Here is a 25,988-nt window from a genome sequence, read left to right on the forward strand (position 1 = left end):
AAAGAAATCGCGTGGGGTTAAGTCGGGAGAGCGTGGAGGCCATGACATGAATTGCTGATCATGATCTCCACCATGACCGATCCATCGGTTTTCCAATCTCCTGTTTAAGAAATGCCGAACATCATGATGGAATTGCGGTGGAGCACCATCCTGTTGAAAGATGAAGTCAGCGCTGTCGGTCTCCAGTTGTGGCATGAGCCAATTTTCCAGCATGTCCAGATACAAGTGTCCTGTAACGTTTTTTTCGCAGAAGAAAAAGGGGCCGTAAACTTTAAACCATGAGATTGCACAAAACACGTTAACTTTTGGTGAATTGTGAATTTGCTGCACGAATGCATGAGGATTCTCTACCGCCCAGATTCGCACATTGTGTATGTTCACTTCACCATTAAGAAAAAATGTTGTTTCATCACTGAAAACAAGTTTCGCACTGAACGCATCCTCTTCCATGAGCTGTTGCAACAGCGCCGAAAATTCAAAGCGTTTGACTTTGTCATTGGGTGTCAGGGCTTCTAGCAATTGTAAATGGTAAGGCTTCTGCTTTAGCCTTTTCTGTAAGATTTTCCAAACCGTTGGCTGTAGTACGTTTAGCTCCCTGCTTGCTTTATTCGTCGACTTCTGCGGGGTACGCATGAAACTTGCCCGCACGAGTTCAACCGTTTCTTCGCTCACTGCAGGCCGACCCATTGATTTCCCCTTACAGAGGCATCCAAAAGCTTTAAACTGCACATACCATCGCCGAATGGAGTTAGCAGTTGGTGGATCTTTGTTGAACTTCGTCCTGAAGTGTCGTTGCACTGTTATGACTCACTGATGTGAGTGGATTTCAAGCACGACATACGCTTTCTCGGCTCCTGTCACCATTTTGTCTCACTGCGCTCTCGAGCGCTCTGGCGGCAGAAACCTGAAGTGCGGCTTCAGCCGAACAAAACTTTATGAGTTTTTCTACGTATCTGTAGTGTGTCATGACCATATGTCAATGAATGGAACTACAGTGAATTTATGAAATCGCTTCAATCATTTGTAATAGCCCTGTATTTGAACTCTTCAATAGGTTTAAATTAAATTCATATTCATTACCATAAATAAGTACCAGATCTGAACGAAAGTGAATTTGCAAGGTGCTTTCACAAAACCTTGTCACTTTCGTGTGACATTTATAAATAGCAGATGATCATCATGAGACACATGCTGCAACTGCTTTCTCCTGCAACTGCGATCCCCTGAGCAAGGCTTTGTGACCCCCCCCCCAGGGTGGGTTGAAAAACACTGCTCTAGGGAATGTCAACCATCTTCTACCTCCAGCATTACAGCCATGAACTTTAGCAGAAGGGGAACCTTAGGTAGGTGGGGGAGGGATAGGGTTGATGGGTTGAGGGGTTGAGGGGAGGGGGGAGAGAAATCTGTCTTTGGGGTCTATTATCTTTTTCTTCTCAATCCTAACACACTTACTCTTATACTTCCTTTCCTTTCTTCTTCCTTAGAAGTAACAATCCTATCCTCCTCTTTCCATATGCATAGTTATTATTGCTGTAACCCTTCTATTACCTGGACCATATAGTGGTAATGACAGGCTGTTTTCACTGGTGAAGCTGATAGAACATGACAAAGATGACATAGCAACACAGACTAAATTTTTTTCTCATTAAGGTGTTCAGTATTACCCAGTCTTTTGAATGGGAGTGGGAGATAGGGCAGAAGGAGGTACAAGTTAAGAAATTACAAAGTGACATACTAATATAAGATAGGTTAGTCAGAGGCACTTATATCACATAAATAATAACACATTGAGAAACAGGAGTGATAAAAGAAAGAAAGTAAGAAACTAATATTTTATTTAGATTTTGGTTAGTTCAATTTTCTGAGGATAAACCTTTAGCATTAGAAATGGTAAAAGATGTATGGTCAGAGACTAGGCATATAATTGTAAGCATGAAGGCGGAGTGTATCCAGATTCATAGAGAAGAAGGAAAATGAGAGGGTACATTTGCCTAGGAAAAAGGAAATCTATACTTGAGGCCAGGTGAATCCAAAGAAGGATGGACCTCAATCAGTTTGTTAGGAATGAGAGATAGGTTTACCTACGAAAGGGGGAACCCATACCTAAGGTCATATGGTCAGGTGGATCCAAGAAAAACAATTCCGAGATTTGTAAATGTGGAAAGTAAGGTAAGATGAAATGCCAAAATCCAGCCCCTTAAGGTTAATGGCAAGGTAAATTAACCATCTCATGGAAATTAAACAAACCATGTTATTAAAATAATGATCTTAAATAAGTATAGTATGAAAGTTGGACAATAAAGAGAAACTGCCTCTTGTTTCATTAAGTTCAATTTGAAACAAAATGGGCTTTAAGCCATCATGACTAATGTAAGAAAATCAACCATAATGTATCAATCCGATCTTGAAAGGAATGCGCTGAATTTAGGTCACATGGGACCTCAACATAAAAGTGAAATAAAAATAATGGATTGCTTATAAGATAAGCCACACTGTCTACAGTTGTGTAAGTTACTCCACATGACATCTTTCACCTTAGTGGGGGAATCTGTAGAGGTACTTGCTGCTATAAAGCATAGCAACATGTCTTACTTTCCTTTTACTAGAATGTTGAAAGATGTCCATGTGAAAAAATTGACTTTAATTAGTAGTAGCACAAAGAGCATTTACTGTGCCAGAGTTTGTTGTAATTTACACGCAGATATGAGACAGAAATGCAATGCAATGCAGAAAGTGACAATGGATGGCCAGAGAGGGGACACTTGTACTTTGCTGTCTTGTCTTGAGGCTGCTGTGGACCCCAAAGGAGAAACGGGCCTGATATCAATGGCCGAGCATTAAAGAAAAATGAATGTTGTTATAAGACTCTAAGCCATGCTATCTTGAGTTAAGTATGAACTCATGATTTTGGTCAAGCACTGAGGCATCATGTATGAACACATTATCTGGTAAGCTTTGTTAATTATCAACCGTCAGGAGTTGAGAACTTATTTGAAAGCAGAAGAATTATGACAACTGTGTTTGTGATGTTGCAGTGAGTTGTTTAAATGTAGGAGCTCGCTTATGGCTCTCACCCTTAAGCAATTGGAGAAGAAATCACCGGTCAAATACATGCCACTGCATAGCAGGATCACAACAAGCAGAGAAAATGAGACAGTGACTGGGAAATTCAGAAAAGAATGTAACTGTTATTACAGGGAATGAGTAAATACTTGGTATCTCACAATACATTGATTACTTAAAATCAACCCATAACAAGAAAAACACCTCAGTGTGTGTGTGTGTGTGTGTGTGTGTGTGTGTGTGTGTGTGTGTGTGCCATCCTCTTTAGTTATTTGTCATCTCATTTTCATTTTTTAATTTCTCTATTAATTTAACTTCTTTAATTTCTCTTCTAATTTCTCTTTCTCTCAATCCACCTTTATTTCTCATTCTATCCTTACATCAATTCTGGAATGAAGCTGACACAATGGTTATAAACACACTACCGTTGATCTCTTGCTCTTTTTAATGACTAGGGCCCAGATTTTCACTATCTAAAAAACAGCAAAATATGCAAGAATTTGTGACCTAATTGTATATAAATAAGACCTTAAAAATAAAATATGACTTTTTATAAGTTTATTTGAAAACATTCTTGATGACTACTTTATCTACCATGTAATACAAAATTCATTTCTGAACAAATTGTGAGCCTTGTATTTACTTTTTTCAGTGTCTGAAACTAACTACAACTTATTTTTGAAATGTCTGCATGTGTCCAAAAATATGTGAAGTGCAATGAAAACAATAACACCTACACAAACAATAAAACCATTTTCACTACTGCACACCACTTGTTTAAAGTATTTCAAATTAGTTAACATATCATGTCAGTCTTCAGTTTCTGCAGAGTTGTGCTGGATCACAAGGTGTTTCCAGGTTTTCTATTTTTCAAAGGTCTATGGTTGTCACTGAGGATAGTTTTGGACTTGAAAAAGCCCCTCCCCATATCACAGAATGTCACAGGAGCTTTTCTGAAGGCAGCGAGGCCACTGCAAGCCAGCTTTCCTTCTTTGTCCTAAAATGTTATGGCATTCCCACATAGATTGTCACTAATTTTGTATATTATAGAATATCCTGAATATTGATGGAGAACACTATGCAATTTGTTGTTCACAATGTTAGCCACATGTGCACAAGCTTGAACCAACTCACTCTGCACATGTTGTGCAGTATTCAGGGCATCACACAGTTGATTCCAGCAGCTCCAGTCGTATGATGGCTTTTGACACTACTGATGTATGGCAAGGTTCCAGACAAAGTATTTGTAAAGACCTCTTCCACAGTTTTGGTAGGACTTTATTCATCACTATCAAGCTCACAAAGGACTGTCTTCATTTTGTTGTAGTTTGTGCAGCATTAAGCCGAGAACGCCATTGTGTAAGAACAAGGTGAGAGGTGAGGGCAGTGAAGATGTTTCTTCCTTGAATTTCTGCACTTGTTGCAGAGCTTTCACATAGATTACACTAATGTGAAGCCAGACTGGTATCAGATGCCTTTGACTCTGGTGATGTGTGTGAGTTGTGTTTCCATGAGTGTGTGAGTGTATTTGTCTATTTTTTGATGAAGTCCTTGTTGGCTGAAATCTCACTTTCTGACAGTCTTTTTGTTGTGTGTATCTGCAACTCAGTATCTCGACTATATGGCGAGTAGCAATTATAACATATATAATATTGTTACAGTCCATCCTGGATTTTCCATTGTTTGAGTCAACAAAAACATTTTCAATATAACACCCACCCACATTGGTTGTTTCATCTGTGGATGCACAGACCTTTTGATTAGCAACACTAATTCATACTTTATTGAGCACCTCCTCATAGCACATGGTTCTTCCTCAATGTAGATTCATCTAGAACTGGAGATGTATTCTTCTCCAAGAACTCTCTGAAATGTGGATTCTTCACCTTCTCCGATGGGATGCTGCAAGACATCTCACACAAGTCCTTGAAGAATGACATATTTTATTTTAACTACAAGCTTACTCTTAGTGATACAAGTTATATGATGAGCTTGTTTTGGTATTTTGCCATTATCAAATGTATCTATGAAAATGGTATGGTATAATGCCCTAAAAATTCTACACAAATTACAAGTAATGGACATACAACAAACATTTTGGAGGAAATGGAAATTTACACCCATGCAGAAAAATACCCAGAAGACATCCTCAATGACCAAACAGACTTTAAACATTAAAAAATACCTTGGAAGTTTTATTGACATTATAAAAGAAAAAGGGTATATTATTGCAAAATCCCTACTTATGGGAAGACCTGATGGTACCCGTCCAATTGGAAGACCCAGAAAGCATTGGGAGGATGAGCTACAGAAAAACCTTTGCCAGCTAGGAGTCCGTGACAACTAGATCCAAAGTGCACAAGATCGCCAACTACGGAGGAGCATTGTGAGGTTGGCGCATATCTACATGGTCCTCAATAGCCGATGATGATGATGATGATTGCAATAAACACAAGAAAATAGAGCACTTATCATTTACATAAAAACTACAAAAATGTTATCTCAGAAAACTTAAGTGTAATCACTGACTTTCCATGAAACAGAAAATCCACTGCAAATATATAGGATTGCTGGAGTCAAAGCCATCAAAACAGCATCAAAAATAACTTTACAAGATCACGCAAATAAAAGGTAAACATATAAATAACACTTCAAGATGCTATATGTAGACATAGACAACATGGATATAAGGAGCAATATTAAGTCTATTATACCATATTCACAATTACACTTGATAATGGCAAAATACAAAAACGAGCTCGTCATGTAACTTATATCACTATGAGCAAATAAGCAAATAGTGCATCAAAAAACTTGCATGTCAAATAAAATGTCGTTCTTCAACCTCATGCAAGCTGTGGGCCCCATGGAAAGAAATTCCTTGAAGAATGATTGCATGGTTCAAGATGGATCTTTTTTCTCAAATAACAGTGTTTGTCTGTTTGCACTTCTCTTCACACAGCTGCTGTGTTTGATAGTATTACAATGTTATTGCACGTTACAGTGGTTTTCTGCACTTACTTTAACTGCTCATAGTTTACAAAATAAGAGTTCTCCATCAATACTGAAGAAATCCTTTCCAAAATCACGAGCAAAACCTCACATATTCATGCCACTGGATCAATTAACTTTTGGCTTTTGAACTAGACAAAGTTTGAATTCAAGTTGAATAGTGTAATCATGTGTACAATGTTTATTATGTCAGCAGCCACCTTTGTTGACTTCGAGAGAATTTTGTGAACCCTCACAACAATGTCTCATGTCAGCAAACTCACTAGTGTGGGTTGCTTGTATAGTATAGTCCTGAAAAATAAAACTTTGTAGTGATTGTTGTGTTTATTTGTGACAACATCACTGGCAACATTGTCATGTGAGCAACATTTTCATGTTTTTATTCTTGTGGTCTTAAAGATATGACAAATACATGAACTTTTGGCAAAAGTTAGCTAAAATATGATTTATTACTAAAAACTGTGTAAATATGACTTCACAGGCACAATATAAATACATTTTCTACACTACAATACATGGATTTGTGCATAAATTATTGTAAAATTCACCCAAAGGTTTAGGAAACAATGTGACTTGTCATTAAAATACAGGTGCTACTGGTGACTCCCCATTAGTCTTTGTGTCTCCTCCTCTTGACAACAAGTTGGTCCCTCTTGTCTTCGAGTCTCAGTCACCTGTCCCTTCTTCACCTTCACTGATTTATCCCTCTTTGAATCCATTTATGGATAGTTCCAAATCCTAGGATTAATTTCTTCACTTTCAAATGTGTCTATTAGCTGTACTGGCATTTTGCCTTCTGAAGGTAAGTATTGACGAGTCATTCTGTCTGTAATTCTATGGTTTTCTCTAGAGATTTTTCCATTTGATAAAACCATTACAATATTCAGACAATATATGCCTCAATTCAAAGGCCACATCTTTCCAGTAGGCCTGTCATAGATCATGCAACAATATTACTAAACAGTTACCTGATAAAAAATCGGCTAGCAATATCAACTCACAAATGTTATGTATTTATTTACAAATGTACGCATCATCTTATGGTGTGAAATATCAGTAACCTCAACTGCTTGATTCCTGTAGCTAATTGGTACAGCAGAATTCTTTTTGCAAGCCTAGAAGAAACAATTAACAACCTCTGTGGACTGGTCCATACTTTGTGGAGAGCACATCCTGCCACAATGCTCACTCTGGATCAGTCCATTATGTAGACACAATCAGATAATGGTGTGAACATATACTACAATGGCATCAACGCCATTGCAATGAATTGTGGTTCTACACTACCCTGGATGACCAACATCAATGAGTATGGCGGCAGCCTGGAGAGAGCTTCCATTTTTCCAGTTTTTTGAAGAGGAGCAATATTGTTACTCCTAGTATCATTGGGTATGACTTCAGGACACAGCTGGAAGTGACTGAAGGAACTGTGACAACACAATGATACACCATGTACATTCTGCATCCTCCTGTGTTACCTTTCAAGCAGCACTACTATGGTGCCATATTTCAGTAGGACGATGCTAATCTGCTTATGCCATGTGTCTCTATGAACTTCCATGGCCACAAGATCCCCAGATCTGTACCTGATAGAGCATGGTGGGACTAGCTTAGACATCAACTCCATCCCAGTGCCAGTATACAGGATACCAAAGACCAGTTACAACACTTGTGGGGCAGAGGATATAATGACTTTACGACATGCTTCCCAAATGAATCAATGCATGCACCCAGGTCAGAGGGCATGCAATTTCATACTGATAAGTGGGCCCATACTGCCAAGTTCTTTGTTAATATTACTGCATTTTGTAATCACTGTAATGACATCAAGTACCCTCCAACATGTGAAGGTTCATTTATTGTCCTTGATACATTCTAGGTGCTTCACTTTCTTTTCGTCAGGCAGGGTATAAACTGTATCTAGTGGACAATATCGGAAGTTCCATGGGATGCCTGAAAAATGCTGTTGTATACAGGGAAATCACAACACTACAAAATAGTAGCAAAATGTATAGGATCGACACTTGATACAGGGATTGACAGTTGACCCTCAACGTACAAAAATGTAACATATTGTGCATAAATAGGTGGAAAGACCCATAACTGTATGATAACATGTTCTGAATCACAAAATGCTTTACTATCAATTTTCCAAGAGTGTATGTTCCTAGAAAGGTTAACTAAAATATTGTTTTCTCCTACATATATTTCATGAAAAGATATAAAAGTAAAATGACAAGAGATCTGAGCTCATATACAGGCTTAGCAACAATCTTTCTTTCTGCATACCATTCGCTGCTGGAACAGGAAAGGGGATAAATAACAGAAGTACGCAATTTACCCTCTGCCACACATCATATGATGGCTTGTGGTGTATAGATTTAGATGTAGATGTAAATCAAGTTAGTACTCACCAAAATAGATAACATATGGGACTGTAAGTTGGAATGCATATCAGAGAAATATCTTTAAACACTAAGTAATGCTCTACTTTTGGAAGTAGTTGAAATGTCTCTCCATATTTGGTGCCACCAAAATTTCATAAGCTCCCATTGTTCAGAAATTATCTATCTATAAAAGCTTTCTTGGACCATTTTTCATGTCTCTATTGAATCAAAAAGTGCACTACTGAAAGATAATTATTAATTAACAGGAATGCTTCCTTACCACCCACCCCACAACATAAAACAGTATACCATTTTTTTTATTTTTGTTTCCTCAATTCAGTAATCTAAAAGAACTCTGTTTGGTGCCTGTTGTCTGCCTCTCTATCTGAGTGGTCAGCATAGCAGATTGCCATTCAGAGTGCCCATGTTCGATTCCTGAACAGGTTGGAGATTTCATCCACCCAGGGACTGTGTGTTGTGTTGTCCTCCTCATCATTCGATGATCACTGATACAAAAGATGCCAAAGTGGTGTCAGATAAAAAGACTTGCACTGTGTGGCCAAATCACCCCAGATGGGAATCTCCTACCAATAATGCCATACAATCATTTCATTCTGTTGACTGTTATCACATTGTGTTATTACGATCTCTTATCAGGCTTATCTGTGTGTATATTGTTCCACAAATTTATTTAACCATCAGATAAACCAATAATGTAATATGGTGCTAGCTCCTATGTGTTTACACCATATGCTAATACATAAATATTCATTCACTCATATATTATGTTTTGTAAATCCCATCATCAAGGAGAGGTTTCAAGGATGTGCAACAAGTCAAGTTATACAGCTTGGGGCAAATAAAAGTGGCCTGGGTGAGAGGTTATGATTGGATGTGAAGGTAGTCAGTAATTAATAGTGGAGGAAAAGACCTACAGTTACTTCCAACAGGTTGGAGAAACTGTCCATACAGCCGGCCAAAATTTGGGGCACATTTTAACAATCTTCATGTCTGCCAGAGTTGTTAGCACACGTCAGTCTGGTTGTGGCCCTAGCTGGCCACCCAGGTCACCTGATCTGTCAGTGTAGGATTACAATGTGTGGGGAGTCCTCAAGTCTAAGATGGATCACAACAACCCTTGTAGTCTTCAAGAATTGCAGCACAACATTTAAGATGAGACTACAGCAATTCCAGCAGTCCAGCTTTGATCTGCCTTCAGCAACTTGCTGACCAGGGATCAAAGGTGCCAAGAGATGAATGGTGGTCACTTTCAACATCTGCTATAGTCAGGTTAGTACGGTACTGTGTTTCTTTTCTTCTGCTGTGCTCCTTTGCACCCTGGAACTCAGCTCTCTGGACCACTTTTATTTGCTCCACCCTGTACATTGACAGGCAGAAGCACCCACTGCCTACTTGTGTAAAACACACTTACAACAAATTATGACTACTGCTAACATATTCAAACTTATGATTATGATACTTACTTCCACATTACTTTACATGAGTATCTTAAGAGAAATACAGCTTCTTTAAAAGAAGTCACTGATATTTCTCCTATACTGCTCACCTAATGTTATAACCAAATATTTCAAGCAAATTATCTATGTAAATTTACACAGACCACTATCAGCTAACCATGTAGGAAAAGACAGATTGCTACTACAGGCACAATTAAAAGACACTTACATAAAGCTTTTGGTCATAGTCTTCATCAGTAAAACACACACACACACACACACACACACACACACACACAACACACACACCATTCACACATACAAGCAAGCACACACATGACTGCGAACTCCAACACCTTGGGCCAGATGCTGGAATTGGCGGTCATGTGTGCATAAGGTGTGCTTGCTTGTGTGTGTGTGTGTGTGTGTGTGTGTGTGTGTGTGTGTGTGTGTGTGTGTGTCTTTTACTGATGAAGACTATGGCCAAAAGCTTTATGTAAGTGTCTTTTAATTGTGTCTGTCTGCAACTTGACGTGTCTTCTTTATGGTAATTAGCAATCTGTCTTTTCCCTGACCTAGAGTTTCCATCAATTGTTTTACGCTCACAAAATTAGGATCCACCTAATACAAATACTATTGTTACGTAAAATTTATCTTCTTGAGTCCAAGTATTCAGTTAAATTATAATAGGAGTGACCTTTTAAAGCATTCTTTTATTTTATATATGTAAAAACAGAAAGTTAGATGTGGTAGAGAAACCAACAAAAAGAAAAATAAGACAGTAGAGACAAAAAATATAGATACAACAGGGACATGACAGAGAATACTTAGGAACAAAGGACAGAATAAAGGGCAAGAAAGCCAAATACAAATGTTCTTCTCTGGACAATTTTCCAAAAATTATTTGGTATAATTTTTCTACAAACTTACATACACTATCAGATCACTTACTTGACAACAGTTGTAGTTGATTCAATAAAACTTAGCAGCAACTGGTTTTCCTGAGGACTGAAGGGTGAGAGGCGACTGGGGATAGACGGTCCCATAGCTTGTGCAGGTCCATGGACAGGCTGTGTCTGTGAGTGTGCAGACTGAGAATGCGTCATCTGCCGTTGTTTTTCTTCCCATGTACGCAATGATGTTTCCAGTGCCTGTTAAAAGAACATGGGTGCAAGGATCTGCACTGTAAATAAGTGCATGAAAATTTTTATGCATTATAAGAGAAGTTCCTATGTGACTGATACCATTAAGGAAAGAATTTATAAGTTGGATTTCCACACAAAAGTGAAACAATGTTCTTAAATTTCAGTTGCCTGTAAAGCACCCTATCATACTACAAATGAAAGTTCCAAAAACTAATTTATTTCAAAGCAATACAGTTTCAAACAACTGTTAGTAAATTAAACTTAAACAATTCAGTCATATTTAGATCTTTTGACAAGCATAATGCCTTGCATTAAAAATGTTCATTTTAAATAGGCCCTAAGAATTCACATAAAATAAGACTAATGATTTTAACATGTTTCTGACTGAAAACATCTTATTCGTAAGTGTTGTTAATATGAATCAGCATGCAAGCATCCATCATCTACTTCTACATACATATCTACCCTGATACTCAGCAATCCACCTTACTACACTTGGTGCAAAGTACCCCATATCACTGTTAGTCATTTCCTTTTCTGTTCCACTCACAAACAGAACAAGGAAAAAACGACTATCTACATGCCTCCTCATGAGCCCTAATTTCTCGTATCTTATGTTCATAGTTCTTACAGGAAATGTATGTTAGAGGCAACAGAATTGTTCTGTAGTCAGCTTCAAATCCTGGTTCTCTAAATTTTCTCAATAGTGTTCCTCGAAAAGAATGTCACTTTCCGTCCAGGGATTCCCATTTGAGTTTCCAAAGCACCTATGTAATACTTGTGTGTTGTTTGAACCTACCAGTAACAAATCTAGCAGCCTGCCTCTGAATTGCTTTGAAGTCTTCCTTTAGTCCCATCTGGTGCAGATCTCAAACACTTGAGCAGTACTCGAGAACAGGTCACATTAATATCCTACAGTGATCTTCGTTACAGATGAGTCACACTTTTCTAGAATTCTCCCAATAAGCTGAAGCTGACCGTTTGCCTTTCCTACCATAAGCCTCACATGCTCATTCCATTTCTTATTGCTTTGCAATGTTATGTCCAGATATTTTAATGGCATGACTGCATCAAGCATGACACTAGTAATGCTGTATCCAAACATTAATGATTTATTTTTCCTACTCATCTGCATTAACTTACATTTTTCTGTATTTGGAGCTAGCTGCCATTCATCACACCAACTAGAAATTTTGTCTAAGTTATCTTGTATCTTTGTACAGTTACTCAACTTCAACACCTTACCGTACTCACAGCATAATCAGCAGACAACTGCAGATTGCTGCCTACCCTGTCTGCCAAACTTTTTACATATGTAGAGAATAATAGTGGTCCTATCGCACTTCCCTGGGGCACTCCAGTTATATATGATACTTTGTGTACTTGTTATCACACTGCTCCCTATGCTCATGCATTGTTGCAACACATGAGGCAAGAAATGATGGCCTGCATATGGCCCCAGTGTATACACCCAGCTCAAACAGGTCTCGATGATGTATGTATATATACTAGAATGTAAATTGGGCAAGCAGTTCCACTTCCAACCATTGCAACAGAGCTGATAAATAACTGAAAGTTCATTATACTTTTCCTGTGATTCAATAGTTCTGATGATGACACTTTAATGCTTAAAACTGCAAGAGATTACATTCAAATTTATCTGCATCTTTAATTTGAATGTTTCAGTTGACAAAAGTACAATGCATTCCTTTGACACAATAAGCTACTTTCACTGCAGTAAACTTCTTTATGCTCGAGGAAAGGAAACATCAGGATTTAAAATTCTATTGATGATGAGGCCATCAAAGTGACAATGAAAACCTAAGTATGATAGTCAATGTAGGATCTGAATACCATTTCTCCTCACCTCAGATGGTTGATGTTCTAGGGCGATTTACATGGGTCAGCTGTATTTCTAGCTTCAACGAGTAAGATACTTGTTACACAATGAAATGAAACTGATTACTGTTTAGTATATGTCAACAATCGTAGACTTTTGCCCTCTAATAATTATGCCACCTGCAGTCACTGTCAGGCAATGCAAATATTACGTAATTTTCTTACGAAAAGTCAGTCTGTTTGAATGATATTTCAACGATATGTTACCTTTATTGCTGGTTCAAATGACATCATGTAACGTTGGTGAATATGCACTGAAGAGCCTAAGGAACTGGTACACCTACCTAACATTGTGTAGGGCCCCTGCGAGCACGCAGAAGTGCTGCAACATGATGTGGCATGGACTCGACTAATGTATGAAGTAGTGCTGGAGGGAACTGACACCATGAATCCTGCAGGGCTATCCATAAATCCACAAGAGTATAAGGGGGTGGAGTTCTCTTCTGAACAGCATGTTGCAATGCGTCCCAGATATGTTCAATAATGTTCATGTCTGGCGGATTTGGTGCCAGCGGAAGTGTTTAAACTCAGAAGAGTGCTCCTGGAGCCACTCTGTGGCAAACCTGGATGTGTGGGGTGTCGAATTGTCCTGCTAGAATTGCCCAAGTCCACTGGACTGCACAATGGACATGAATGGATGCAGGTGATCAGACAGGGTGTCAATGTATGTGTCACCTGTAAGAGTCATATCTAGGCAAATCAGGGGTCCCGTATATCACTCTACCTGCACATGCCCCACACCATTACAGAGCCTCTACCAGCTAGAACAGTCCCCTGCTGACATGCAGGGTCCAAGGATTCATGAGATTTTCTCTAAATCCTTACACATCCATCCACTTGATACAATTTGAAACATGACTCACCTGACCAGACAACATGTTTCCAGTCATCAACAGTCCAATATCAGTGTTGATGGGCCCAGGTGAGGCATAAAGCTTTGTGTCATGCAGTCATCAAGGATACATTAGTGGGCCTTCAGCTCCAAAAGCCCATATTGATGATGTTTCATTGAATGGTTCACATGCTGATACTTTCTGATGGCCCAGCACAGAAATCTGCAGCAATTTGTGGAAGGGTTGCACTTCTGTCACGGTGAACGATTCTCTTCAGTTGTCGTTGGTACCGTCCTTGCAGGATCTTTTTCCAGTCACAGCGATGTTGGAGCTTTGATGTTTTTCCGGACTGGTGATATTCATACTACACTCATGAAATGGTCGTATGGGAAAATCCGCACTTCAGTGCTACCTCAGAGATGCTGTGTCCCATCGGTCATGTGCTGACTATAACACCACGTTCAAACTCACTTAAATCTTGATAACCTGCCTTTGTGGCAGCAGTAAACGACCTAACAACTGCGCCATACACTAGTTGTCCACTTAAATCTTGATAACCTGCCATTGTAGCGGCATTAACCGATCTAACAACTGTACCATACACTAGTTGTCTTATACAGGGTGTTACAAAAAGGTACAGCCAAACTTTCAGGAAACATTCCTCACACACAAATAAAGAAAATATGTTATGTGGACATGTGTCCGGAAACGCTTAATTTCCATGTTAGAGCTCATTTTAGTTTCGTCAGTATGTTCTTCCACCTACGCTCAATGGAGCACGTTATCATGATTTCATATGGGATACTCTACCTGAGCTGCTAGAACATGTGCCTTTACAAGTATGACACAACATGTGGTTCATGCACGATGGAGTTCCTGCACATTTCAGTTGAAGTGTTCGTACGCTTCTCAACAACAGATTCGGAGACCGATGGATTGATAGAGGCGGACCAATTCCATGGCCTCCACATTCTCCTGACCTCAACCCTCTTGACTTTCATTTACGGGGGCATTTGAAAGCTCTTGTCTATGCAACCTCGGTACCAAATGTAGAGACTCTTCGTGCTCGTATTACGGACGGCTGTGATACAATACGCCATTCTCCAGGGCTGCATCAGCATATCAGGGATTCCATGCGACGGAGGGTGGATGCACGTATCCTCGCTAACGGAGGGCATTTTGAACATTTCCTGTAACAAAGTGTTTGAAGTCACGCAGGTACGTTCTGTTGCTGTGTGTTTCCATTCTATGATTAATGTGATTTGAAGAGAAGTAATAAAATGAGCTCTAACATGGAAAGTAAGTGTTTCCAGACACATGTCCACATAACATATTTTCTTTCTTTGTGTGTGAGGAATGTTTCCTGAAAGTTTGGCCGTACCTTTTTGTAACACCCTGTATAGGCACGGCCAACCACAGCACCTTATTCTGCCTGTTGATATATATCTGTATTCGAATGCGCATGCCTATACCAGTTTCTTTGGTGCTCCAGCATATGTTTTAGCTCATGTAATATTCATCATCATTTACAAAGCATGTATGGAAAGTAAAAGATACAAAGTACAAAAAAATATTTGTTCTCATTTAACTCGAAATATATTGTGAGGCATCTTTAGTTACTTTTGTACATGAAAACCATCAATATCTGCTTATTTTGTGTGCCTTGGTACAAGCTTTTTCATTTCAACACTTTTGAAATGTTACACTTGTTCTCTACATTAACTTTTTCCACATATTGAACCACATCACTTATCATTACCGATCGTCTTTTCACCAAAGTCTTCCTCCAGCTTTGGAAACAATAAGTTACTGTAGTGTATTATTCAGGTCTTCTATTACATTTTACATTTTACCAATACATTCTAAGGAATAAAATAAATAAATAATGATGCACCATGAAGGAGTTATGCAAATTGGTCACAAACTGCTATCATACAGGTATTGATGAACAATGCAAAATTGTAAACTTTGGCAGCCAATGGATGAATGTGTGATGCCACAGTGCAGTTTCACCACACAGATAGCAAAGATAGTAAACAGCAGACATTTTGATACCAGGGCATGAATTTCATTTCTTGTATTCAGTTGGACAGTAATTGTGCCTCGCAGACAGGTGAATGAACAATATACTTAGATGTCAGTATTTGAGAGAGGACATCTAATTGGGGCAAAGAAGCCAGTTGAAGTAATTGGTGAATCGCTTGATATTTGACTAGAGGTGCGTGGCTAGTGTTCCCGCCGTCACGTATTTTACACTCTGTTCTTAACATATTTCCACCTCATTATGTTAATTTAAATTACTACGGTCACTGAGTTGCTGCTTTGCCTAACCATGAGCAGCATTAGCAGCGCATATCGATGCATCCCCTCTCGTAGTATCTTTGCCTGACTGCTATTACTTCCCGGTTGTTGTCTGTCGTAGTTGAGTTCGGGTTGTGAATTTGGGTCTGCCCGTCAGTTGGAACGTGTCTGGAGCGCAGTCCAGACCTGCCAGTCGAGGAGTTGCATTGCAGCACTAGTGCTGTCAGGTTGGAGCAGTGGTGCGGTCTATGTCAACATGGCTCACCCGACCATTGCTGCCACGCATCACTTGAGCCGGGCCGCGGTCTTGGTGGATCATTGGTTGGGCGTCCTACTGGATGACGCATTTTGGCTTGCCATCGTTCATGAGTCGGCTGTGTGTGTGCATCGACTCCCAATTTGTCTTCGTGCATGCTTAGTTACTGTTGTGTATTATTTAGGTCTTCGTGCAAGTGTTTGTCAGGTTGTGTGTGTATTTGGCATTATTTCCACTGACAACAATTTTAGATGTTGTTGGCATTCTGAGGCGAGTTGGTCGGTTGTTGCACATGAGGGAAGCTATCTCCATGCAGTGCAGTCGACTGGGTCTCCTGGCAGTCCCTACGCAGTGTTGGAGCATGTGTGGAGCTGTCCGATAGCTACGATCTTCGTGGTTCACTGTCCCAGGACGTCAAAGATGAGTAGTGTTTTCAACTACCCAAGCCAAGTCCATTCATGTGGTGGTGGTTCATTTTGGTGGTTTGCTGTTGGGGAGGTTTTCCTGTGAGCAACACTGAGTGTTTGTACTGCTGAAATTTAGCCACCATGTGGTGCAATTGACTAGTTTGGTTGACTACAATTCAAGTGCACCATTAGTGTTCTGGTTACCTACCCTGGGCACTGATGTAAATTCAGGCAGTGTTCTTTTGGGTGAAGTTAACTATATTACCATAATTTAGATTCAAGTGTACCAGTGGAATTTTCTGCCTAGTGTTCCAGTTATCTGCCCTGGCCACTAACGTAATTTCAGGCAGCATCCTTTCCTCACCTGTTGTCGCTGTCAAACATGGTGTGTAATTTTGACAGCTAATGCACACTCCATTGTGGATTATCATGTTTGTATCCTTTGGTGTTTGAGTTCTCATGTACTGATTGATGGGAAACAAGTCGTCATGTCGGACGGTCCGTGGCTGTCTCCCGGTTAGGTTCCGACGGATCAAGTGCAGCTGGCCTCACCAACTGTTTCGCCTAAGTGAACGAGAGCAGACCAACCTTCCTGGAGGCTTCTGAGTGCCGTTGTCTTTATTGTCTTTCCCACCGGTGTTTAATTATCTGTTTTCAACTACTTAAAATTTAAGACTTATGGTTACTTTTTCTTTTTTTCTTAAAAATTTTGCAAATTAATTGTGGGCCTTCAGTCTTGCAACCTTATTCTTAAAATTATTTTTCAAGCTTAAACACTCTGGCCTTCTACCTTTAAAAGATTATGGTAATATATTTTAAAATTTTGAAACTTAATTGTGGCCTTCAGCCATTGGTATTGCACCTTGCATATGTTTGTTCCATCTGCTTTGCCTTGAGGCTTTCCACTTAGCCGTGATATATGTTTTTTTATTAATTTTATTTGCTTTTTTAAATTGCTTTTTAGCTTGTTGCTTTTTAAGATATCTTGTTTTTAAACACTGTGGCCTTCTGCCTTTGAAAGTCTTTGGTAATATATTTCAAAATTTTGAAACTTAATTGTGGCCTTCAGCCATTTGTATTGCACCTTGCATATGTTTTTTCTATCTACCTTGCTTTGAGGCTTTCCATCTAGCTGTCATAGATGTTTTTTAAAATTACTTTATTGCTATTTTAATTGGATTTTTATCTTGTTGATTTTTTTAAGATTTCTTGTTTGGAGGCCTTCAATCATGAAAGGGTTGCATTTGGTAAATGTTTGGATATATGCCACTTTGGTTGTAAATGTGTTATTAAATTACAATTAGAAGGTGAAACTGACCCCAGCCTTATTTGGCCCTTTCTACAATCCTAATTACCTGTTCTTCCCAGCGGGTTTAGTGGGCTTCTCAGAGGTTATGTCACTATTTGCTGATAGTGACAGGAATAGGTGAACCACAGCCGAACACATGTCGAGACGGAAATGGTTGACATAGAGAAACGACTGAATGTGAGGACTGAGCAATCATCAAAGTGACACTCAAAGCCATGGATTCATCATCATCACCATCAACCTAATGTGCAACTGGTGCTTCACAGACCACAACAACCATTAATAGTCGGCTCAGAGAAAGTAGGCTGAGCTCATGTCATCCTTTGCACCAACTACTTTTGACCTCTGTACATGAAAAAGTCTGCTTGCAGTGGTGTGAGGCACCTGGAATTTAATTGACTAGAGTAGAAATGACTTCATTTTTGAGTTCTAGTTCAAACTGAGCCCAATGATAAGTGAAGATGTGTCTGGAAATGGCCCAGACAGTTGTAGAATACCAACATTACTGTCACCCACCATGCGGCCCAACAAATAGGAGTGCTGATTTGGAATGCCATTTCTTTTCATAGCAGGACCCCTTTGCTATCATCCACGGCACACTTATAGCACAGCCGTACATAATGATATTCTACACCTGATTTTGTTGCCCTTTATGAAAAGCCATCCTGGGCTTACATTCCAGAAAGATAATGCCTGCCCACACATGATAAGAGTCTCTAATGCTTGTTTTTGTGTTTGCCAAGCTCTACCTTGGTCACCACGGTCACCAGATCTCGCCCAATAGGGAATATTTGGAGCATTTTAGGTATAACCCTCAAAGCAGCTTGAAATTTTGATGATTTAAAACACCAACTGGACAAAATTTGGCATGATACCCCTCAGGAGGGCACCCAACAACTCTATCAATAAATGTAAAACCAGACAACTGCTTGCACAATGGCCAGAGATGGACCAACCCATTATTGACTAGCTCAATTTGCGAAGTTCTTTCTCTTGACTAAATCATCCAATTTTTCTGAAACTGTAATCATTTGTCTGTCTGTGCATCACATCTACAGATTTCCATCCCATTCAGATAATTCTTTTGTGGTGCATCATTTTGTTTTGTCTTAGAGTGTGCATGAGAAACAATATTATAATTATTTTTATTATAATTAGATTGTTTGTGAATTATCTAGTACTATGAGCCTGAAATACTAACAAAGCAGAACTTTTCTATTTATTTTTTATGAAAATGAAGAACTCAGGTAGACAATAAATTGGATGTTCTGTTAAAATTATTTGAAGTTGATTTTTTAATTTGGTGAAAGGAAGGGATGTGATATTTTTTTAGGAAGGACACTGGCTAACTTGTAATTCTTTTTTTTTTTTTGTATATAATTCTGTTCTGTCTCTTATTTCCTTGATGATTGATTTTTATGTATAGTATAATGCTATGAAGGTCACAGTTTAAGTTTGTATTCACTGTTTTTGCATGCAATATTACTTTTAATATGTATATACTTATAATCACATCTGACTTTGGAATTATAATCACATCTGATTTTGGAAACAGGCTGCAACATCATGCTCTGGTTCTGGCACTACAAATAATTCTGACAGCTATTTCTCACAGTGTCAGAAATGTGTTTAGTGTGATTTCTGTTGTTGAACCCTATACTTCTACTGTATAATTCAGATTTGATGATGCTGATGAATGATATGCAGTTTTTAGCACATACATATCTTTACAATATTTGCTAACCATGTTTATGACCAATATCTTCTTAGCTAGCTTACAGGCTAGGGAAAGCTATAGGCATGTCCCACTTGGCTTGTCCTGGATTGTGATTCCCAAGAATTTTGGCCATTTTTCCTTTTTCTAAACTTTGTTTCTGGTGGACAAAATCTGTTTGATTCCTGGTGTTAAATTCTATTGTTGTAGTCTTTGAAGCACTTACAACTGAATGGCTTTTATTGAAATCTTCACTAATTTATTGGTAACACTGTTCCACACCTCTAGACTGCCACAGACTTTGTGTTCCCACACAATTAATATATCATCTGCATACAACATTTTTTTACAATGGGAGGAACTGTAATTCGTATCGTTAATATAAATAAAGAAAAGAAGAGTCTCAATACATAAGCTTGAGACACTTCACATTGGATTTAAGTAATTTTGGATTTGAATGACCCACTGTTTGTTTTAAGCAATATAAATTGTTTCTTGTTGCTATATATGGATTTAGCAACTCACAGCCTGTTCCTCTAATACACATGTCCCATCATTTATTGTCAGGTTAATATACTGATGTTAGCACAACCAACTAATTTTTCAAGGTCAAGGAACTATTCTCTATGGTAGTTATGGTTTTGTCTATTAACTGTGCTGCAATTACTCAAGTTGACTTGATTTTCATAAAGCCATTTTGATTTTCAAATACTAGATTGTGTTAACTTGAGGATGTCATTAATATAGTGTAAATAACTTTCTGAACTAACTCAGAAAATTCAGCTGAGATTGAGATTGTTCATTAGTTTTCAGTTTAGATTTATTGCCTTTCTTGTAAATTGGTGTTCCTTGTGCTACTGTTAGAGTGAGAAACTACCTGACACAATTACATCATTTATTGCTGTTGCCATCATATCAGACATGTTGTCTATGCGTATTTTTAATATGCTTAGAGACAGCCTATCATAGCTGCTGATTTTAAATATTTTATTGATCTGACTATGTATTTTATCTCACTGCTGTTAGGCCAAGTACATGCTTTGTTTAACTGAAATGCCCTTATATATACAGTGGAGATTGTTCAAATGGTCACTAATGGATTTTTACAACAGAAGTAGTCATTAAAAACATCTGCAATTTGGTATTGGCATTTCATGATAATCCCTTTACAGTCACTGAGATGTGGTCCTTATCTGTTTGAGGAAAGTACTGCCATGACTGTTTGGCATAAAGTTAAATGTTTCATTACTTTCTTTGGTGATAATTGTGAGTGGAACCTTTCTTTTCATTCTTAGGTATCTTAAGAGCTATGAAGTGGAGCTGGCCACTTGAAGCAGTTTTTCTTATACAACAACAGTACAATTCACGCCTGGTGAATTGTGCCACAGTAAATGGACAATTGAGGAAACACCAGTCAGTTCCCCACGATTTTGTATGGTTTTGTTCTAGAACTTGATTTCTCACAGTATCCTTACTTCAAGGAGTGCTAGTCCCTAAAGGTATGCAGGAGAACTTCTGTGAAGTTTGGGAATTAGGAAAGACATCTGCCACGGTATTTAATTTGGTGAACTACTCAACCAATTTGTTCAGTAGTTGAAGATGAACACTTCTCTCATACACAGACCATGGATACTCCATTAGGCTCATATAACCCAAATGTTGTGGCCAAGTTATTGTTTGCAAAGGTTTTAGATACTCACGATGCAGAATTACAACTTTCCTTGGAATATACAACACTCTTTGGAAACAAGGAAACATAAACTGGATGAAGGAGAGTAAATTCTCTCCACGCAACCATCATCTGATTTGTGTAAGAAAACAGTGGGTTTACTCCAGAGCACAAGAAAACACACAATAAAAAACCTGTAGCATTCAGTGTTAAAAAATCTATCTCTGCACAAAACATTGTCTACACAATACATTAATTTTACAGTTAAGGAAAATGCATCATTACTGATAAGCCAGTCTTCACAGTGATCAATCATTTAACTGAGGGCTTCCTGGGCCCATGTGAATTGCTATCACAAATGCTGTGCTGTTTACACAGATACATTGATGGATTTCATGAATGCTAATAACACCTTGCCATTTTGGCCATTATACAATTTGTTACTTTGAATCTGACATTATGCTCACCTATGTATTGTTTGCTGTGGAAAGTTGTGGTTCATTGTGGATGTTCCTTATTATGTATCTGCCTTTACACTGTCTGTGTGCTCATCATAGATTCAATACAGTTTTACTGGTACACTGATGCCATAAGGACAGAGGAATGTGGAATGTTCTGTACATATGCCAACTGCTGTGATACGGAAATGTAGGTTTTTGTAGCATGAAAACATGATGAAATATTCTTGGGTTTTTCGCTGTGTCAATTCACAGCACATCTGTTATGTTTTGGAAGGCGTACACACTGTTAACCAACACAGAAAGAAACTCAAGAAAATTTTACTGCAACCTCTGTTACATTGCTGGCTGTTAAAAGTAGAACACCATGAAGATGGCGTGCAACATATGTCAAATTGACATGAAGTGTGCGAATATAGAATCAATGGGTTCAGAAGGACTATGCCTATTTCCGTGTGGTACATCAGTGACCAAACATGACTAGCACCTGAGAGGACAGACATACTGTTTGGTTATGTCACAGAAACAGACATGTTAAGTATGGTGAGTAAGGAAATGGTCTAGTTTGCAGCAAGACAAGTAACCAATCGGACAGTAGGACAATGTCTGGCACACCATCAACTGTCAGCCCAGCAACCATTGTTACAGTTTTCACTGGTGTAGCAGCAGAGGCAGGCACTCAACAACATTGGACACATGAGTCACATCACATCACCTATTCATATGAATCCTGGTTCCATGCACAGCTTCATGATGGATGTACATTTGTAGAAGCTCCAAGAAGAAATAACCTTCCAGATTGTATTCATCATGGACATACTGGCCCAGCACATGGCATGATGGTATCATGTATCACTGGGCAATAACATCAACTGTGTTTGCATAGTCAGTAATCTGTACAGCAGCCAGTGGCTGTGTTTTATCTTTGAGTTTTCTATGACATTATCTTTCAACAACATAACACAATAGTGCACGTTGGCTGTACTGCCATGACCTGCCTCAATACAGATGGTGTTTAGCTCCTGCCCTGGTGTTTGGCTGTTGCCCTGGCCAGCTCATTTTACACATCTCTCACTCATTTAAAAAATCTGGTCATAGGTTGTCAAGAGACTGGCACTCCATCATTAGACAGTCATTATCAATGGTGAACTCTGGCACAGAGCTGAAGTAGCATGAAATGACATGCCCACATCTGTTATCCAAGCTCAGATCAACTTTATAGCCAGCCAAGTTTGAAGCTTTGTAGCTGTCAAAGGCAGCAGTTCTGTATACTAAGTTTTAAACCCTGCACATCACCCGCTACAAATTTGATCAGATATTCTTCCTTCCAAAATGTATAAACACAATTAAAAGAACTGTTATATGGCCAGCAGTGTGTATTTGATGTGAACTCTGCAGTCTGCAATATCTTCGCAACAGATGCCTAGACCATTTTCAATGGTAATGAACAAAGGAGGTAAGTCCGCATAACTGGAAATTACTGAATAATATACTCATTTGTTGTAAGTACTAATGAACATCATTTACTCCACCAACAATATTTTCTCTTAAACAAATCACTCCCATTGTATACTGCTGTTGTTGTGGTTTTCAGTCAAGAGACTGGTTTAACGCAGCTCTCCATGCTGCCCTATCCCGTGCAAGACTCTTCATCTCGAAGTACCTACTGAAAACCACATCCTTAGAAACTGCTTAGTATATGCATCTCTTGGTCTCCCTCTATGATTCTTACCCTCCACGCTGCCCTCCAATACTAAATTGGTGACCCCTTGATGCCTCAGAACATGTCCTACCAACCAATCCCTTCTTCTAGTCAAGTTGTACCACAAGCTCCTCTTCTCCCCAATTCTATTCAATACCTCCTCATTAGTTATGTGATCTACCCATCTAATCTTCAGCATTCTTCTGTAGCACCACATTCCGAAAGCTTCTATTCTCTTCTTGTCTAAACTATTTATCGTCCACGTTTCACTTCCATACATGGCTACACTCCATACAAATACTTTCAGAAACGACTTCCTGACATTTAAATCTAAACTCGATGCTAAATTTTTCTTCTTCAGAAACGCTTTCCTTGCCATTGCCAGTCTCCATTTTATATCCTCTCTACTTCGACCATCATCAGTTATTTTGCTCCCCAAATAGCAGAACTCCTTTACTACCTTAAGTGTCTCATTTCCTAATCTAATTCCCTCAGCATCACCCGACTTAATTCGACTACATTCCATTATCCTCGTTTTGCTTTTGTTACATTCAGATGCTCTTCCAGGTTCTTTGCTTCTCCATGGATTTTAATTCCTACTCCAAATTTTTCTTTGTTTCCTTTACTGCTTGTTCAATGTACAGATTGAATAACATCGGGGATGGGCTACAACCCTGTCTCACTCCCTTCCCAACCACTGCTTCCCTTTCATACCCCTTGACTCTTATAACTGCCATCTGGTTTCTGTACAAACTGTAAATAGCCTTTCATTCCCTGTATTTGACCCCTGCCACCTTCAGAATTTCAAAGAGAATATTCCAGTCAACATTGTCAAGCTTTCTCTAAGTCTACAAATGCTAGAAACGTAGGTTTGCTTTTCATTAATCTATCTTCTAAGGTAAGTCATAGGGTCAGAATTGCCTCACGTGTTCCAACATTTCTATGGAATCCAAAGTGATCTTCCCCAAGGTCGGCTACTACCAGTTTTTCCATTTGTCTGTAAAGAATTCATGTTAGTATTTTGCAGCTGTATACTATTGTATACTATATGTAATAAATTTATGAAAAGGACAGTTGCTGTTCACCATATAATGGAGATGTTAGATGCAGAAAGGCACAACAAAAAGACTGTTACAAAGGTAGCTTTCAGTTAACAAGGCCTTTTTCAAAAATAGGCAACATACCCACATAATCATACAGACATAACTCATACACACAAGATCACAGTCTCTGGTTCTATCTGCCAGAGGCTGTAGGTGTGTGTGTGTGTGTGTGTGTGTGTGTGTGTGTGTGTGTGTGTGTGTTTATTTTTGACAAAGACCTTGTTGGTCAAAAGCTAACTTTCCAACTGTCTTTCTGTTGGCCCTGTCTGCAACTCAGCTTCTCCACTATATGGCAAGTAGCAACTATCCTTTTCATTATATTGTTAAGTTCCATCCTGGATTTTCTATTGTTTGATACTTCATAAATTTCATTTACTTAATTACTATGCAATCACCATTCCCATCTCCAGACCTTGTCTCTCACGATTTGCCCCTCTTCCTTCGACAATATTCTTTCTTCATTAGTCACTCCCTGTGAATGGAGCAGATGAATGTTTAAATCAATATATTTACTCATAACATACGAATAACATTACCCTGTTCCGGTACAGCATTTGCATTCGGTTTTTATGTATGATCCGTATCATCCCAGGAGGTTGAATCCAGGCTTCTCCATCCACTTGTACGGGTACACCTTCATCACCTAAAAATAATAATGAACTTATTTAATTAACAGATGACATATGGATTATAAAGACTGTTTGGACAACTTAAATAATAGATAAAATGTGCAATGGAACAAAATATGACAATCTTTGTAAAGCTTTATTATACTTTTATAATGCTTCATCAACACAGCTTATACAGTCATATGTTTTGTAAAGGATACACGTGGTCAAGAGTGAAAATAATTTTTGGCAGGGTTTATTTAAAGTTAAAACAAACTAAGTTGCATCATCTTCCACAAACAAAGAAATTCTTAATAAATAGCTGACCTAATATGTTAATCTGGACTGAATGACATTGGGCGATGCGATGGTGCTGCAAATTGATGAGACGTGAGGCTGCCATCTGAACTGAACCAAATACAGCTACAACTTCCAGAATACGATCATCAAAACTTGGTGCCAGGAAGATGTCATCCTCCTTGGTCCCACCCCAAAAATTGGTCCCACCCATGAAACTGAAAACAGAATATTAATATTTTGTTTAACTACCAGAAAGTTCTAACAACATTATTGAAGATATACTGAGCAAGAACTAATTTCAAATTCTGACAATATGAAGTATCATCACTAATTACACAGCAGTTAGGTTCATACAATGCAACAAA

The 25,988-nt window shown here is 38.6% G+C and overlaps 1 protein-coding gene across 1 annotated transcript in view; it reads right to left on the minus strand.

Annotated features, from left to right (window-relative positions):
* The window catches only part of LOC126235479 (diacylglycerol kinase eta), a 557,124-nt gene that overhangs the window by 78,433 nt on the left and 452,703 nt on the right, over positions 1-25,988 (minus strand). The window contains exons 19-21 of the mRNA XM_049944200.1: positions 25,651-25,838; positions 25,252-25,358; positions 10,871-11,070 (exon numbers count right to left, since the gene is read on the minus strand). Of these exons, the coding sequence (XP_049800157.1) occupies positions 10,871-11,070; positions 25,252-25,358; positions 25,651-25,838 (495 nt within the window). The remainder of the gene's footprint in view (positions 1-10,870; positions 11,071-25,251; positions 25,359-25,650; positions 25,839-25,988) is intronic.

This window comes from Schistocerca nitens, chromosome 2 (assembly GCF_023898315.1).
Source record: "Schistocerca nitens isolate TAMUIC-IGC-003100 chromosome 2, iqSchNite1.1, whole genome shotgun sequence".
Classification (NCBI taxonomy): Eukaryota; Metazoa; Arthropoda; class Insecta; order Orthoptera; family Acrididae; genus Schistocerca; species Schistocerca nitens.